General features: G+C 49.6%; 1 protein-coding gene across 1 annotated transcript; it reads left to right on the top strand.

Annotated features, from left to right (window-relative positions):
* Window positions 1-9,621: 9,621 nt before the first annotated feature.
* LOC123135084 (uncharacterized) lies at window positions 9,622-11,977 on the top strand. Its single transcript, XM_044554201.1, has 2 exons — window positions 9,622-9,794; window positions 11,083-11,977. The coding sequence occupies exon 2, from the start codon at window positions 11,088-11,090 to the stop codon at window positions 11,880-11,882; it is 795 nt and encodes a 264-aa protein (XP_044410136.1). The 5' UTR covers window positions 9,622-9,794; window positions 11,083-11,087; the 3' UTR covers window positions 11,883-11,977.
* Window positions 11,978-12,303: the final 326 nt, after the last annotated feature.

Genomic DNA, 12,303 nt, shown 5'->3' with positions numbered 1-12,303 from the left:
CGTATGGATGTATCTAGATGTATTTTAATTCTAGATACATCCATTTCAGCGACGAGTAATTTGAAACGGAGGAAGTACAAATTTGACACTCAGGCATATCTCGCACGTCCAACATGTCATATAGATATAGGTACAATGACGGCCGCGAGGATGCATTGGAGTACTTCTCTAAGGACATAGGACTAGGAGGCTCCATGTTGCGAGCCAATGCTCTCATGATGGTCAACGGCATCTTAATGGGGTTCATGGTGAGGATTGGTGCCTACGGTCATCGCTACCGGCACATTCCACCAATCCGTTTCCTCTTCCTAGCTGCCAACACACTATTCCTGCCCATTGTCTCTTATATCGTCTCTTCCAGTGGTTTAAACAATGGCCAGTCGACCAGGATCGATTATGATGATGGTATGGGGAGGCCCACGGTCATAGAAGGGGATTGTAATGGCTACATGCACTCCGGCTTGGTCCTTGTGTGGACGGCTCTTGTACTCAGTATTGCTATAAATACAACCGCACTAGTTGCCGCTGATGCTAGAGAAGGTCGAAGCATTCTTCCCAACATGACACTACTTACTCAAGCAATGTGGACCTCCTACCTAGGGATATACATCTCTATCATAAATTATTATGGTGACCCAACTCTCATCACATTATTGAGAGTTGGACCGTTTGGTATCATATTTGCTAAGTTAGTTCTCAAGTGCTATGCATGGTACATAGCCAGAGAATCATTGGCTTTTGGACGCAATCCTCGTCTTATTGTTGGATACATGGAGCAGCTACAGGATGGAAACCATCATCCTGAGTTAGAAAGTGAGCTTATGCCTCCTCCACTCATAGTTACTGGAGAGCACACCATGCAGGTACAGGAGAAGCCTTGCGGCTATGAAATAAAGTGGATACCTAACATAGTGAGAGGTGATATGTACAACAGAATAAGAGGTGATATGTACAACAAGGGCTTAGTGACGTTTGACAAAGTTTGGCAGTTGGATGACACACTTCTGAGATCAAAATCAATACAACTAAAAGAACTATGCTTTTCATTCGCATTATTTAAACTGCTACGGTGTCGAATTGCAAGGCACACAATTATTGAGATTGGTTTCATCAAGGGACGTAACTTTTTACGACAAATCTTGTTCGAGGATAATGATGGTGAAAGAGTATTTGCGGTGATTGCTCATGAGCTTTCTTTTCTTCATGACTATTATTATACATCACTTCTGGCCTCATATACAAAGAGCTGGCTGCCAATTGCCAGTGGATTCATTTCGCTACTAAGCTTCTCTTACAGCTTATTAGTCATAATTTCGGTGTCCGTTTTTTCTATTACTACCTTGGTCCCCTCGATACGTGAATTTCAATATGGGCAGATTAATTGTGATGTGCAGTGCAAGAGCAAATCTTCAGAGGGTTCTGAATATCGTGATTTATATGCAAGTATGGTATCTTTTGGAAGTCTATACTTTGATATCATACCAGTTTGTCTACTTGCTGCACTAGTTATGCTTGCCGAGGTGAGGGACATTGCATTTGACATCTGCTCTAACTGGATTAAAGTAGCCTTGGTATGCAAATATGTGAAGCATGGTTCCTGGCCACAATCTCGTGCAATCCAGAGATGTGTCCGTTATGTGCTTTGGAGCAAAGGCAAGTTGACAAGGAATTGGGAGGACAAAATGGACCAGTGCTCAGTTTCGGTGCTCCACCCAGGGAAAACTCTGATGGCCCTTCTTCGGCGTCTTATTAATCTGTCAGGCCAGAATAAGAAGACATCAAGTGCTGTGAAATCTGCCATCGTCCGCGCCTTGAGAAAAAGCTACGAGAGAGGGGAGATCAATGGTGATGTGCCCTCTTTCCAAAGGATCCGACATCTACAAGACGACGACAAGATCATTTGGACATTTGGGGAAAGAGGTACAGCTGAAATCATGCTTGTGTGTCACATTGCCACCACCATCCTTGGAGCAAGGTTACCACCACATAAACCTCCGGCCTACTCTGACGATATGTCTGCTGCCAATCACCTATCACAGTATTGTGCCTACCTGGTGGCACACTGTCCAGAGCTACTTCCTGAAGATGATGAATGGTGCAAGAGCCTCTACAAGGCCGTCGTGACAGACGCCAAGCTTCTACTCGTCGATCATGAACTCATGATTCAAGGGAGTTGGGGCTGTCTGAAATGGAGTACCGGAGGAGGTTGATTCAGTTGCTAAGCGTAGAGCGTAACCATGAGGTGCTCAAGGATGGAGCCAAGCTCGCGGAGCGATTGATTGGGCTGACTGAAGAAGGAGAGGAGATGGCGTGGAAGGCCCTTGCCGCGTTCTGGTCGGAGATGGTCCTGTATGTCGCTCCGTCGGACAACATCGACGGTCATATGAAGGCGCTCGCCCGCGGCGGTGAACTGATAACCCTCCTCTGGGCTTTGGTCACCCACCTCGGCGTCGTCGGTAGGTCCGACAACGCCACTACCGATGGTGCTACTTTCGATGTGTAAGACTTGTGCTTTACTTGTTCACGACACGAGTGCTTGATTTGTTGTATGTTTGGCTATCTTTTGCCCCCTCATTGTACTGTTTCTGCTTCCTTGTTTTGTAACTTTGTCGGACCAATTTGAATTAGCAGCATTACTCATCTATCAGTGGCGGACCCATCATTGGGGCGAGCTGGGGCGGCCGCCCCGGGTCGCCGGCGGCGGAGGGTCGACCCCCACCTACGTATCTTTCCTCCGGCACGCCAGAATTGAGAAAGCCAGCGGCGGCGGCGCTGCTCTGTTTCCGTGCGTGCGGCAAAGATCAAAGAAGTTGGACTATGATTCCCATGCGTGCCCCCTGCCTAGTGTGGGCGCTGTAAGTTAACTGTTTCTATTGTTTCAGCTGCAGCCTGCTACCCATTAGTTTGTTTCTGCTGTTTCGCGCAGTTTTTAAATCTGATTTTTTGTTGTTGTGAAGATCGTAAATCTGAATGTTAACCAATTAAAAAATCAGTTAGACGTGGAACAGACGTTCCCCAGATCAGTCTTTGCCGGAAAAGTAGTCCGACGTACTACAATTGGGCATGCGGCAACAAGCTTGTCCAACTCCAACAGGGACAACCCAACGGCGGTTGACGAGGTGCAAGTACTCTTCGCTGAAGCTATACATACGTAGATCGCGAGCATTTCAAATGGGATGCAAGTGTGCAAGTGTGCAAGTGTGCGGATGTGTTCTTAAACCCCCCGAGCCATGAGCAGACGATGCTACATGGATAACTTGAAGGAATCCGCAAAAAAAAAAAAGAAGAGAGAGAGAGAGAGAAAGAGATGTTGGAGGAAGCAACAACATTTGATATCCCTCTCGCGTCGCCTCCCCCGCGGGCGACTCGGGAGGGCTCAGCCGCCGCCGCCGCCTAGTCCCTCCAACGCCCTTCTCCCCCTCCACCGCTGCCTATGGTCGGCGCCGGGCAAAGCCCGTGCGTGCGACGGCGGCGACAGAGGGTCTCTCCTCCCGTTCCCAGATCCGCGGCGGCGTGGGCGTCCTGATCCGCGGGGTGCGGCCCTCTCGTCGGTGTGGCGGATCCCGGAGGCGGCGGTCTCGCGGCGGTGCACGGGTGCCCAGATCCAAGAGTGTGGGTCTTCCGGCAGCGTGCGGGCTCCTGGCGGCTGCAGGATCGATCGACGGCGAGCTTGGGCGATGGCGTTGGCGGCGCGGTGCCAGATCACTACAAGAAACCTGTTAATCCATGACGGATTTCTCATGACAAATCCGTCATGGATGGCCTGGTACAGCCCCGCAAGCCCGCTCAAGCCCGCCTAACCATTCAAGTATAAAATGCTAACCCTAAAGTCTCCTCCTCGCCCCATCCTCTCTCAATCCGCAGCCCCCGCCCTCATATCCCATAGCACGCCGCCACCCACCACCTCTTTGCTTTCTTCCTCCCACAGCTCGCCGCTGGACGTCCCTTCCCTTCCCCTCACCTCGCAGCTCCGGCAACTACCATATCCGCCGCATACCCCGCCCATCCACCCCTCACGCAACACATCCCGTCCTCTCTGGCGCTCACCTGTGACCCCTAGCTGTGGCTAGGGTTTCGGCTGCGACATCATGTCCAACACTGCACATATCCGGCGGCTCCTCTCCGTCCACACAACGCGTCTCCGGTAGCTCCTCTCTGTCTACAACGCGCCCCATCGCGCCCAGCTTGCGGACTGCGCGGTGATGTCGCTGTCCAAAGTCTAGCAACGGGCGACCAACTCCTAGGCCGCCGTCGACGACACCTCTTCTCCACCAAGGTTAGCCCCCGTCCGACCAAGATCACAATAACCCCATCCCTGATGTCCCCCGACCTGCCTCTTGTGATTTGGTCTGATCCCCTGATGCGTGCATGCAGGAAGTGTTCGAGAGCCCCACAATTCGTGAACAGTTTCTGCGTACTTAGAGTATCTTCAGCCGTTGGCCCCCCAGGGGGCGCCTAAAATCACCGCCTGGGGGTGATCCGGCGCAAAACATGGGCCTGGGGGCGAGTTGGCCCCCAGCCGCCGGCCCCAGAGCCGCCCCCAGGCGCGCAAAAAAAAATTGTATAGCATTCAAGGGCTAAAACACGCCAAATTTTGACTAAAACACGCCAAATTTCGGCAAACTTGGGCTTTATATTCGCGGATTTAAGTCGACTAGTCGCCATTACATATAAAAACTAATAAAAAAATCTTGCTGAAAGCCGAGAAGTCACCGTCGTCGCCGCCATCGTCGGCCTTCTCCTCTTTGACTCGGGCGCCGCTGCAGACCCCTCCCCGGCTGGTGGCGGCGGCGGCGCGTCGTCGTCGTCGCTGTCGTCGATGATGACGACTCCTCCTTCGTCGCGGCCTCGGTGGCGCTGCGTGAAGTGCCGCAGGGCGGCGCACTGGCGCTCCCTCGCCATCTTCAGGGAGTCTTGGCGTGCCCATTCAAGGGCCGCATCGTCGTCGAGCTCGACCTCGCCGTGCTCCATCTTCACCGGCGCCAGCCCCGACTCCATCTTCACCGGCGCCAGCCCCGGCTCCATCTTCACCGGCGCGAGACCCGGCTCCGTCTTCGGCTTGACGAAGCGTGGGGGAGGAGCCGACGACGAGGCGTGTCGGCTGCCCTCGCTAATGACGATGCCGGTGTCGGTATCAAAACCGACGGATCTCGGGTAGGGGGTTCCCGAACTGTGCGTCTAAGGCTAATGGTAACAGAGACTGTGGACACGATGTTTACCCAGGTTCGGGCCCTCTCGATGGAGGTAATACCCTACTTCTTGCTTGATTGATCTTGATGATATGAGTATTACAAGAGTTGATCTACCATGAGATCAGAGAGGCTAAACCCTAGAAGCTAGCCTATGGTATGATTGTTGTTGTGTCCTACGGACTAAACCCTCCGGTTTATATAGACATCAGAGGGGGCTAGGGTTACACAGAGTCGGTTTACAGAGAAGGAGATTTACATCCGAATCGCCAAGCTTGCCTTCCACGCCAAGGAGAGTCCCATCTGGACACGGGACGAAGTCTTCAATCTTGTATCTTCATAGTCCAACAGTCCGGCCAAAGCATATAGTCTGGCTGTCCGGATACCCCCTTATCCAGGACTCCCTCAGTAGCCCTCGAACCAGGCTTCAATGACGATGAGTCCAGCGCAGATTGTCTTCGGCATTGCAAGGCGGGTTCTTCTCCAAATCCGGCACACCAGTCGCAGCGAACAGTGTTCGGCCTCCCAGTAAGGTTGTACTCCTCGGCTTCTGTGCTTCAATAATGGCCATCTCCACGTGTCGAGAGAAGACGAGGGGCCAGGGCATTTTTACATTTGCCACCCTAATCCCGTAGGCAAGCCGTCTATTTGAAGAGACGGGGATCCTCATATCCAAATCGCACCAACTTCTCCCGAGCAAGCATTCCATAGAGCGCATCCAAAAGAGGCCATCCCATCATGACCGGTCGCCGCAACCCTGCCTGTCGTTCCCCAAGCTCAAAACCAGGGGATTGGGAAAAGTGTTCCATCCCTCACAGCCGCCTAATAGAGCTGCAGACCAAAGGGTTCCTTCCGCCCGCATACATGGTCCCCGTTCGATACGGACTAGCCACCTATAATGGCGAGGAGCAAGCGGAGAGATTCCCTAACCCATCTCGGGGGAGCGGGTATGCCTTGTCCCATATCTGCTAAGAGGCATCGGGTTTCCAATCCACCCATTCCTCCGCGGGCTCCTGGAGTTCTAGGGTCTCCAGTTGCATAATCTTACCCTCGCCTCCATACCGCACATCGCGGGTTATGTTGCCCTCTGCGAGCTGTTCCTAGGCTGTGAAGCTCATTTCATGTTATGGAAGAGGTTATTCTGCCTCGTCCCCGCAACCAGGAGGGATCTATATATCAAGTGGGCGGAGCAGAAATATGGCGCATCTCCCAGACCGGATACCTGCCCGGTACTCCAAAGAAGGCGTCCGAAGACTGGCCCTCGGAGTGGTTTTATGTCAATGACATTCCCCTTCCGGACCCAGTCCGGACGGGCCTTCCTGAGTTTACCAACACTCCGCTGAAGAAACACCAAAGCTGGCGCCCTAGGAGCCCCTGATGGAGTTATGTACCTAGGATAGGGTCATGGACCTGTCCAAACTACCCTACCCAAGGACATCTCTAGAAGAAACCACCTATCAGTCGACCTAGAGGTGTTCCACTCGACAGACTCTAGGACACTCGACCATGAAGCTAATCACTCGACCATGAAGCCAACCACTCGACGTCCAGGAGATCTAAAGTCACTCTGCGTGTAACGGTTTGTCATAAGTAGCCTTTATTGTCTTCATAGCACTTTATGTGGGCGTTACCAGTAACCCCCGGTCTTAATGTACTTTAAACCCTGCATAACTGAGGACTGGAGGGGTCTGGCGGACTCTATATAAGCCACCCCCTCCTCAGTGTAAAGGGTTCGCACCCCAGTAACTCATACGCATATAATCCAGTCGACCGCCTCCGGGCTCCGAGATGTAGGGCTGTTACTTCCTCCGAGAAGGGCCTGAACTCATAAAACTCTTGCGCATACAACTACTCCATAGCTAGGATCTTGCCTCTCCCTTAGTACCCCCCTACACTACTATCAGACTTAGAACCACGACAGTTGGCGCCCACCTTGGGGCAGGTGTCTTAGCGACTTATTGGAGAAGTTGCAATATTTCCCGATCCCCTTGATCATGGTTTCAGGCGGAGTTTTGGTTGAGGGCCGCGAGATCCGTCTCGGTGCGCTCACGTTCGTTGCCGACGACTCTGCTTGGCTTCAGGAGGCTCCGCTCGACATCGACGCACTCCTAGTTCACGGAGCTACGCACTTTCGCGCGTGCGTCTGCGACGTCCTCCTGCGGCAACCGTCGACCCAATATCGATCGGTCGTTGTGTCATCCTCCGGTCGGTCGAGGATTCAGCAGTGGGTAAGGCACGACTGGTGGGACGCTGGGGAGGAGAGGGCGGGTCGTCGCCGGCTTGGGATGGGCTGAGGGGCGTCGGCTTGGGAGGGTCGCCGGCTTGGGAGGGGGGAGGGTCGCCGACTTGGGAAGGGAGGGGGGCCGCCGGTTCGGGAGGGGAGAGGGCCGGCACGGGAGGCAGAGAGGAGGGAAGAGAAGAGATATAGAGGAAGAAGAAAGAGAAGAGGAAGAGGAAACTTACATGTGGGACCCACATGTAAGTTAACGGTCAAAGTAAGGTCAAACCACTAGTAGAAAACGGAGCTTTAAAACCGGTTTGTAAGGGCCTTTAGTGCCGGTTATGGAACCGGCACTAAAGTGTGGGTACTAAAGCCCCCCTCCCCTTTAGTACCGGTTCGGCACGAACCGGCGCTAAAGTGCCACCACGTGGCGTGAGCTCGCACCCTAGTATGGGGGACCTTTAGTACCGGTTGGTGTTACCAACCGGTACAAAAGGTTTTTTTTTTGTTTTTTTTTGAAAAGTTTGGATTTTTTTTTGATTTTTTTTCGATTTTTAATATTTCTGAATTATTTGATGATTTAGTCTCTAATCACCTCTCTTAACTGCTCAAGTGTGGATCACTCATTCCAAATCATCTAACTTCTCGACCGGTCACCCATCCCTCTCACTACTCCAGTCCGAGCATGCTTAAATTTCGGGTTCTATTCTCCTTCGTTTCCGAGTTTGCACTTGTTGTTTTCCTGACAATAGTAAGATGTCAATCCTATTAACTCTCAGGAGTTTAGCTTGAGCATGAAGTCACACATTTCACCGTTTGAGTTTGAAACTATTATTCTAAAAAAACAGTAATTATTTAGTAACGCTAATTTTTCTTGAATAAGTTTGACCATAGTTTGATCAAAATTCAAAAAACTGAAATAATTATTTAGTAACACTAATATTTTTGAATAATTATGTAGTAACATTAATAACTCATAAAGACTGGACGATTCGGGTTTTTTGAAACAGCCGACCACCCATTTGGTAGTTATCTGAGAAAAAAATAAAAACCGGTAGTTTTTTTTTGGAACCCTAGCCTGTATAGTAGTTTTATGCTATTTACTCACACCACTGTTTAAGACATTGTCCTGGACCTGGATTGTTTTATAATATGGTTGTGTGCATCAAAAAATGCAGAGGCCGGGGATCCCTCCTTTTCGGAAAATAATGCGTCGTAGTCCTGTATCAACTGCCTGGTCCCTCGTCCCGTAATAAGCACCCGACTAGCGAGCACCCGCAAATCTTGATATTTTTTTCCGAGACACCTGTAAATTCTTGATTGATGTGTCAGGATGCTGAAGCATCCGGCTTCATCCATGTTTCGGTCTATAAATTCTGTTATTACACTAATATACCCCCTTCATTCACTATTATAAAATGTTCTAGATATTTCAGTATAAACTACGTATGGACTGAAATGAGTGAACAAACACACTAAAATGCGTCTGTATATATTTGAATCAGGGAAAAAAATATCTTATATAGTAATTTGGAAGGTAGGCAATACTTCTGTATTCACGTGCTGTCGATTGATTCATTGATGCCTTTGGTTTGGTTGGGATGGGATGTACCAGCTCACGTGGTGCCGGGAACTAGGGTGTGTGAGCATGTTTTGTTCCTGCCGCGTTTAAATTAAAACAAGTGGTGATGGTCGCGCACTTGCCTCGGTAGTTCCTGTTGTCTTCTTACGTTTGGAATGCACGGATACCAATTTTAGATCTAGATTTAGGCGGTTTCTCTAAGACCCGGGCGTAATGTCCCGTTGGACTTGCCGGAGACTGATGGGTCAACATCCTGAACCTTTTTGGCATCCCACATGGTTTGGGTGCCATGCTCTCGTTTATATTGTGTCTCCACGCTGTGATTTTGATCATTTCAATGTATAATGTACCTAGGGCATGCCGCATGCGGTGCTAACGGGTGCGGAAAGTAGCTAGCAAACCAACGCGTTTCCTTCCTGCCGTGTTAAGCTAATCAGTGATGATCAAGCAGTTGCCTCGGCATTTCCTGCTGCCTTACTAAAACCATCAGTGATGGCCACACAGTTGCCTGGGCAGTTCCTGCTGTACTATTAAACCATGAATGTACGGATACCGAGTTTAGATCTAACGAACTTTAGGTTGTTGTTTAAGGCCGGGCATGATGGGTGGTAAAGCACATTCAGACTGTATGACGCGCACTGTCCTTCTCCAATTCTATATATATGACACTAACCTTCTTGTTGAGTTGCAAGCTTGCAGCAGATCTAGTATAGCTCGGTGCGTAGCTCGTTCAAGTTTCTTTGCATAGGGCAGAGGGCAGGTGACCTCGATAGACCTTCTATCTTGGGCAACACTGCAAGAGGTATGGAGTCAAAAACTCTATGTGATGCATGCATGCTCGTGCAATGCTATATACAGTATCCCACTTTTCTTTTTTGATGCGTATGTTTGTGAGCAGACAGAAAATGACTAAATCAGTTCGCCCTACAGGGCTATACATGCATAGCATCTTCTATATATCTTTAATTAGTGCCATTTGTCAGCGATATGTTCTTGTTATTATTTTGTACATATAGATTAGATATAAGAATACAAAATCGACTTTTTTTTGTGAGAAAATTTCCAATCTATTCATATTCAATCATGGCAGTACAATGAATACCAGAAATAATAGAAATTACATCTAGATCCGTAGACCACCTAGCGACGACTACTAGCACTGAAGCGAGCTGAAGACGCGCCGCCGTCGTCGCCCCCCCATCGCCGGAGTCAGGCACAACTTGTTGTAGTAGACAGTCGGGAAGTCGTCGTGCTAAGGCCCCGTAGGACCAGCGCACCAGTACAGCAACCGTCGCAGATGAAGAATAACGTAGATCAGAAAGATCCAATCCGAAGACACACGAACGTAGACGAACAACGATGAGATCCGAGCAAATCCACCAAAGATAGATCCGCCGGAGACACACCTCCACACGCCCACCAACGGTGCTAGAGGCAGCGCCGGAACGGGGACTAGACGGGGAGACCTTTATTCCATCTTCAGGGAGCCGCCGCCGTCTCGTCTTCCTGAACAGGACACAAACCCTAGCAAAACTGAAAGAAACAACTAAAAACGGAGCCCTCCCGCCGGCTCTTGCTGAGATCCACCACGCCCCCATCGCCATAGGGCCACCGGAGAGCAGGCGGACCTGCGGCGGCGGCGGCGGGAGGCAGAAACCCTAGCTTTTTGTGTGGAGGAGGAGGAGGCGGCTACAACATGGATCAGGCATCAGGGTCCGGAAGCGGATTGAAAAGTGGTCCGCTCCTTTCGTCCTCAGCGTGCTTGTTTTAAAACCGGGTCCAGTCAATTTTGGATATGCTAATGCTGAACGGAAGCAACAAAGGATTCGGTGGGTATTCCTATGTGCTGTTTTCAAACTTTCTTATTTTTCATTTCAAGTGTGTAGATTCCTAGCTAGGATGTCTTACCTAAAAAAATTAAGAAAAGCTAAAAAGAGGGTACATTTTCCATGTTGTCGTCTGCAAGCCCTCACTAGGAGAGGAAAAATATATAAACAAGTTCAGAGGTTATTTAGAAGACTATATGGAGGCCAAGTGGGTTTACTAACATTTATCTCTGTTTTTCTCTTCTGGAAATGATTATGTCATAGAGAATATGTCGGAACAAGCTCACGTAGTGACAACACCATTAGGGGAAGAAATGCTGCTTGGAGATTCATCGTTGGCAGAAGAAGCTGATAGAGTGGCAACACAATCAAGAGAAGGTGTGCTGCCTCAAGATTCGTCGCAGTCTCAGCAGCAAGAGATCACTGTTGACCTTGGTCCGCACATGTCGATTGATGAGTTGTTGAAAGCTATAAAAGGAGCCAATGGCATGCCGGTCCTGTTTGTGCCCTCCATCGACGGGAGGCTGAAAGCAGTAGCCGTGGGCAGTTTTGGGAATGACGACAACAACGGGTATGCTGACAAGAACCAGAAGGTTTACCGTTCCTGGTTATTGCTCCTAACTTCACTGATTGCCACTGTCACCTTCACTGCGGGGCTCAACCCACCCGGTGGTTTCTGGGCTGCTGACAACACGGCCAACGGGTACGTCGCTGGTACTTCAGTTTTGCGTGACAAGTTTCCCACAAGGTACCAGTTTTTTCAACTCAGTAACAAGATGGCCTTCTTCTGCTCCATAATGATCATTGCAATGCTTGCCACAAATGTAAATAACAAGGAGGCAGTCGCAACATTAAGACATCGTGTATGCTTCCCGGTGTATGTAGTTGTTTGTATTGCGAGTTTGGGGGCTAGCTTTATCGTCGGCACGTGGGAGAACTGCAAAAATGGGATCGCCACCACATGTGGGTTTCTGTTTATCCTCACCTACGTCTCCGTGCACTGGGTTATGAGTTGGATCATTTCAGTCAGACGCCGCAAGCGGACCTTGGAATCATTGGTTTAAGAGGTCATCATATTGATGCGGATGTAATTAGTATATCCAGGAAGGACTTGCAGAAGGAACAATAAGAATCATGGCATCAGCCTGCAACCTACAAACTTATGTCCTCGTGGAGTAAAGTGACAGCAGTATACTTCCTCCGTCCAAAAATAAGTGTCTCAATTTTTTCGTGGTGTAATAAGTTTCTCAACTTTGTATTAACTTTCTTACAAAGTTGTACTAAAAATGAGACACTTATTTTAGAATGGATGGAGTATTTATCATTGATGTGCCCAAGAGGCAATTAACGTTGCGTGTGTCTACGGACGTTTCATTTGTTTTTGCTTTTTTTGACGTGATGCAAGGCAGAACCACTGCCAATTTCATTAAGATAGGAAAACCCCAAAAAAGAATGGTCGGGTTTATACAAAAAATTAGGCTGAAA

Source organism: Triticum aestivum, chromosome 6B, assembly GCF_018294505.1.
Source record: "Triticum aestivum cultivar Chinese Spring chromosome 6B, IWGSC CS RefSeq v2.1, whole genome shotgun sequence".
Taxonomy (NCBI): Eukaryota; Viridiplantae; Streptophyta; class Magnoliopsida; order Poales; family Poaceae; genus Triticum; species Triticum aestivum.
Note: the sequence above shows the minus strand (reverse complement) of the source record. Positions and strands in the feature narration are given on the sequence as shown.

Bases quoted from the DNA above. Each gene is read 5' to 3' on its own strand.
- LOC123135084 (XM_044554201.1), top strand. From the start codon at position 11,088: ATGTCGGAACAAGCTCACGTAGTGACAACACCATTAGGGGAAGAAATG.